This window comes from Erinaceus europaeus, chromosome 13 (genome assembly GCF_950295315.1).
Source record: "Erinaceus europaeus chromosome 13, mEriEur2.1, whole genome shotgun sequence".
NCBI classification, from domain to species: Eukaryota; Metazoa; Chordata; class Mammalia; order Eulipotyphla; family Erinaceidae; genus Erinaceus; species Erinaceus europaeus.
Window position 1 is genome coordinate 21,897,321 of NC_080174.1, and position 6,000 is coordinate 21,903,320.

The window sequence follows — 6,000 nt, forward strand, 5'->3', positions numbered from 1 at the left end:
TCATAATTTATTTAATATGACCTTAAATTTACTTGCCCATACACCCTATATTTTTCTATATATTCCATATGCAGAATATCTTGTTACTTCAAAAGTAATTTGATTTTCACAGATTAATCAGAACCTCACATTGGATCTCATTTTTAAATGCATTCCTCAATTCACATTACATAATAGTCTTTATGACTTTTAGATCTAATTATAAAACAACTTAAACATCTTTTAAAATTGTCATTCATTTTCCCATGTTTTAATCTAATATATTTTAATGATTCATCTTCCTGAAGTCAATTAGAAGTACATTAAACACATTATTCTAAATGGATATGCTTAGAACTGCTACTGACTAAAGGCCACTTCACTTGTATTACAGATGTTTTTCAAATGTGACTTACAAACTATAAGCAAGAATGAAATGAACTTGTTTGGTATTACTTGTACACAATAAATTGTACAAGATATAATTCTATTTGCTTCATTCCTGTAGTAATGTGGTATGTCATCATAAAATTTGGGGCAACTAAGAAAGGCTGCAGTAAAGGACTTTCTAAGTAAATGGAACAAAAATTGGTCTATTTTCTAAAGAAATTCTGAATGGATTAAAAAAGTTGACATTCATTGAATTGATTTATCTTAACACTCACTTAAGGACAGGGAAGTAGCATGAAGATTATGCAAAGAGACTCATGCCAGAGACTCCAAAGTCAAAGATTCAAAACCCCCACCCCACCCCCACCCCAAACCAAAGCTGAGCAGTGCTCTCAAAACAAACTCACTCAAGGTAATTTTTAAAAGTCTTTACTAAACTGACAAAAAAAAAAAAATACAAATCAGGAAGCTATATTGATAAAACAAGTTAAAATACTTTTAGAGAATTTCCCAAAAGACAAACTGCTGCTGTGGTTCTAAAGCACACAAATCACTATTACAAGGAGCTGCTGCATGCAAGTTAAGCTCCTTTCACACCACAAATACTTGCTAACCACTACCAAAAGAAAAACCTTTCAACTATCTTCCCTTCAAGTCTGCATATTTCAACCACTGAAATGATTCTCAATGTCAACTGTTCCACAAAAAGAGTCATAGTCAGAATAATAATGCAAATCAGCAAAACTTTTCTAGAAGTCTACCCACAATGCTTTAAAAATGATAGATTTTTGATATTTGCTCTGCTTTTGATGTCTTAATTATTTCATCCTGAATGTACAAAGTAATTATACTAATATGACCTTGTGGATTTCAAAAGTTCACTTTTTTTATACTGTAGCTCAATGTATTGTCCACAAAGGTATGCAAACTTATTTTTCAAAACAAGACTTCCTTAAATTTCAATGAAACAGAAAACTAACTGGGATAACTGCTAGTATGACTGTCCTGATTAACAAAACCACAACTCTTCTACAGTACTTGGTTAATTCCAGTCACTTTTATCATTTCATTTTGGAGAGTAGGAGCCCATTTTTACAGACTCAGCAATAGACTAGCCCTGCTATAATATTCAGTTTAGTTTTTGAACATAGCTCCCTTTATGTTTAAGATACTTCACAATTAACCAAGAAAATTAAGAAATCAACAAGAATTTTATACTTCATTTAAGAAATGTACAGACCTCACACTTTAAAAAATAATGGTCTAAGGACCAATGAGAACACAACCAGCCCCAACTCTGGTGGAAGTCTCTAGAAAATCTTCAAATCTCATGAACATGCAATCACCACTAATCAAGATAACTATAAACTAACTTTGCTATCCAAATTAGGAACTCAATGACTAAGTTTCTGTTTGTCCAAAAAAGTTCAATGAATTTTCACATTTTATAAAAAGTTTGCCATAAATGCTTAGGATTTAAAAAAATTCTGACAAAAGCTTTTAAAAGTTCTTTAGATTTAATATCAACTTTTTAATTTAAAAAAAGCATATAATGTGAGTAAAATATATGCAAGAGAGGTGCACACACATGAGCACATACAGCTTTTAGCATCCTATCAAATTCTATTTATTGTTCAAAAATATATTTCTAGATGGTAATATCACAATTATGTTTTACAGTTATTTTTATTAATCACACGGCGTACGTTCATCCATTTTTTTTTTTACTCTGAAAACTTTTAACAATGCCTTTAAACAATGTCTTTAAACAATCACATACCTGTAGGTTAAAAGCAGATGCTGATCAATGCCTATTTTTAAACTCACAATTATACTCCCTCTAAAACAGCTACAGTATAAGGTCTTAAAGAAATTTCAACCTGATACATAAATTCTCCCATTTAAAACATACCTCAATTTTATTAACAGGCATCACATTTCCAAGTATAGGTACTAGTAAAGCCACAGGTTGCTATTATTTTCTTTCTTTGACCAAACATTTGAGCTTTACTCTTCCACCCCATATAAAATAAACTCAGTTTGGTAGGGAATGAACAACTCTATTTAAGTCACAAGTAAAAACACAATAAACAGTATGACAGGACTTTACATATACTAATCTAGACCAGATATCCAATGCTCCAAAATGTTCATAAAGCTAATTTAACCTCAACAAAACTCAAAGCTAAAGACCCACCTACCTACACATGAAGTTTGCGAAACATAAAAGCAACTGAAATGATGCCTTGTTTCCAGTTTATGTAGCGAGCAATATGCTGAATAACACACATACACACACACATGCACACACACACGCACACATGCACTATAAGAGAACTCTGAATTCTACAAGAACAAGTAACTGTCTCATGAGAATGCCAACATGACTGCTTAGGTCAAGGAGAAGGCATTTCAAGCAAGAAAAATCACTGCCATGTAAAATCGGTGGTTTTTGATACACACACTGATAAAGGTGCCGTCTACTGCATCAAGCCTGATAAAGAAATTAAGGATATAAATTCATTTAGTTTAATAACTGACCGGTGAAAAAATACAAAAATAAAAAACTCTACCAAAAACATTGGTAGCCCTGCTGTTCCTGAAAAAAACTAAATCATATTCCTACAAAGATTAAACAGTCCCATAATTTTGTCAGAAACCATTAGTCATTTGGGATAGGAAAAAAAAAATAAATAAAACTACATAGTTGTAAAGAGCAATCTTGAACAAAGTGTGTGTGGTGTGGTGTGTGTGATGTATGTGTGTTTTAAACAGATACAAGGGTGTATTTTGCTAATGTTCCTGATTCTCAAAACTGATCATAATCTTTATGCTAACTAATAAGACTTGGAAACCCATCATTTTTGTCAAACATTAACAACCTTATAAATTTAAAGTTACTAAATCTTGCAGTTTATTTCATACTCCATTACAGCCAAGCATCAGTCTGTTCACAACCTGAAAGCTAACAAACTGTAAGTCCTCTTTCAATTTACAAAATCCTCAACTTGCTGACGTCAACAGCTGCAGACACATACCAACAGCCTCTACTCAGTAACAGACCTCAGACTCAAAATGTTCTGCATCCCAATCAAACAAAAGCCGTTACAATCATGTCTTGTCTTCATTTCACAGAAGACATTCAATCCCAAACTAGCTATCACTTCTGAGCTTTCAAAAGCGCTGGTGAACATTAGCCGTTATCATCGTCTCAGACTTCGAGCAGCAAACGTGGCTGAGGACAGTCAATGCTCAGCATGGATCACAAAGGCCTGGTGCCGCGGGGTGACAGATTCAGTCGTCCAGCGCGCGCGTGCGCGTGCGCGTGCACACCCACCCACACGCGCACACCCACCCACACGCGCGCCCCCGCGCGCACACATACACACACGCGCAAGTACGCACACGCGTGCACACACACACACACACACACACAACCTCGCTTCGTCTCAGAAATGAACACAGAGACACACAGCTCCGCAGTGCAACCACGGCACTGCACCATCCTCCGCACTCAAGTGAACTGTAGGTCTACTGTTTGCGAGTCCCATTCCAGAAATGAAAATCTTTCATTTTTGAAACCCCACAAGAAATAGAAGTCATTAAACCAAACACATCCCAGTGGGAGCTGAAAAGACTTTTTTACTTGCCAAGTTCCACGCCACAGTAAAAAATATGGGTTACCAAAAAAAAAAAAAAATCAAAGCTCTCCAGCGACCTCCGATAAGAGCTCCACATGGGACACTGGGGCGTGCAAAAGAAAAAAAAAAAAAGAAAGAAAGAAAAAGAAAAAGAGAAAGAAAATAAGGAGCAGCCTGATAAAACCTGTCTTTGGAGTGTCACGTCGGGTGAAGGCCTCTTAAGGAAAAAAAAAAAGTCACGATGTGCCGCTGGCCGACTAGGATCACCCCCTCCAATAACAACAACAACAAAAAAAATTAACTAAGGACAAAAGCAGGAATTTCAGAGATGCAAGGAAAAAGAAAAAAGAAAAGAGGTAAATGGCAGGGGAGAGAGGGGGGCAGCCAAGAAATGTCTTGCTAAGGGTTCCCGGCGGCGCAACAGCCCGCTGGCGAAATGCTAATGCCACTTCAGAGCGGCTCGGCCGCAGCTATTGTGTGGGGCTGGAGGCCGCCGCGCCGGCCGCGCGTGCAGAGCGGAGCCCGAGCCCCAGCGCGAGCGCGAGCGCGAGCGCCCTCCTCCTCCGCGCCGCCGCAGCCGCCTCGCTCGCGCGCGCCCCCGCCCGCTCGGCCGCGCGCGCCGGCCCCTCCTCCTCCGGCCTTGCACTGCACAACACTCATGACGTATCTTTATTTCTAGCACATTAACAAAACATCCCAAATAAACTGTCGGCAGCCCCTGCGGGCCCGGGGGGCGGGTCCCCCCGACCCCTGTCCCCCGCCGCCCCCGCACCGGCCTCCAGACCCTGCCCGTGGCCTTCGGAGCTTTCACGTTCCGGGGCCAAGTTTTTGTCTCTCTAAAAAATTGCGGGAAATTCAATTTTTATTCGACTCGGGGAAAAGTTTCTTGGCTCCGCGCTGTGAACGTCTCACCAGATTCTGGTAGGTCCTGGGATGCTCCTTCCCGGTCCAGTCGGTGCGGCGGGGCAGCAGCTGCGGGGAGAGGGCGCCCCGTGAGCCCGGCCCCCCGCCCCGGCCCGCCCGGCCCCCTCCCCCGCCCGCCCCGCGCCCCGCCGGGGACCCCGCGCCCCGCGCCCCGCCGCCGCCGCCCGCCGACACGCAGCGGCCCGGGAGCGGCCCCGCAGCCGAGGGACGCGCCCGGCCGCCGCCGCCCTTACCTCCTTCTCGGCCACCTCGCGGATCAGCACCTGCAACAACAAAGCGGGACGACCTGAGCCCCGCGCCCCGGGCCGCGGCCCCGCCGCCGCCGCCGCCCTCCCCCACGCCCGCCAGCCGCCAGCGCCGGGCCGGCCCGCGCGGCGCGCCCGCCGCCGTACCTGAGCCGCCTGCTGACAGGGTCCATCTTCCAGGAACCGGGCGATGAGGAAGTAGAGCTCTGCGCGGGAGAGAGGGACGGGGAGACACACAGGCTGAGCGGCCGGGCGGCGGGGGGCGGGGGACCGCGGGCCGATCGCCCGGTGCAGCGGCCCCGGCAGCCCCCCGACTTACCCGATCGCAGCTCCGAGAGGCCTTTCCTCTCGCAAGACATGTTTAGGGGTCACTTCGGGGCCGCCGGCGGGGCACCCCGCCGCCGACGGGAAGCGGGGATGGTGCCGCCGCCTGCCCTATAGCTGTCACTGTGTGCTCACGAGCCGAGCCTCGGCTCCACCATTCAAGCAACGGCGGCGGAGGCGGAGGAGGAGGAAACAACAACTCTCAGGCAGCGGCTACGGCTGCCGCCGCCTCCGCCGCGGATCCCTCCGCCGCAGAAAGGAGTCCGCCGCCTTCGCGGCCCCGGGCTCGGCCGGCGCCCCAGCCCCCCGCCGCCACCCACGGCACGGGGTGGGGGGGCAAAAGAGTGCCTCTGCCCTGGCGCCCCTAGCGCCCCGCTCCCCTCCGCGGCGAGGCTCTCCCACCCCGGCCTCCCCGGCCGCAGGCGGCGATTTATTTATTTATTTCCAGTCAGAGAAGATGTCGGAGCTCCAGTCGCCGGTTGGCGGCGAGGCGCTTT

The 6,000-nt window shown here is 45.4% G+C and overlaps 1 protein-coding gene across 2 annotated transcripts in view; it reads right to left on the reverse strand.

Annotated features, from left to right (window-relative positions):
- The window catches only part of PHIP (pleckstrin homology domain interacting protein), a 121,611-nt gene extending 115,854 nt beyond the window's left edge, over window positions 1-5,757 (reverse strand). For both annotated transcript variants that reach the window (XM_060205423.1, XM_060205422.1), the window contains exons 1-4: window positions 5,499-5,757; window positions 5,327-5,385; window positions 5,168-5,197; window positions 4,923-4,982 (exon numbers count right to left, since the gene is read on the reverse strand). In XM_060205423.1, coding sequence (XP_060061406.1) covers window positions 4,923-4,982; window positions 5,168-5,197; window positions 5,327-5,385; window positions 5,499-5,538 — 189 coding nt within the window. In that variant the 5' untranslated portion in view covers window positions 5,539-5,757. The remainder of the gene's footprint in view (window positions 1-4,922; window positions 4,983-5,167; window positions 5,198-5,326; window positions 5,386-5,498) is intronic.
- Between the last annotated feature and the right edge of the window lie 243 nt (window positions 5,758-6,000).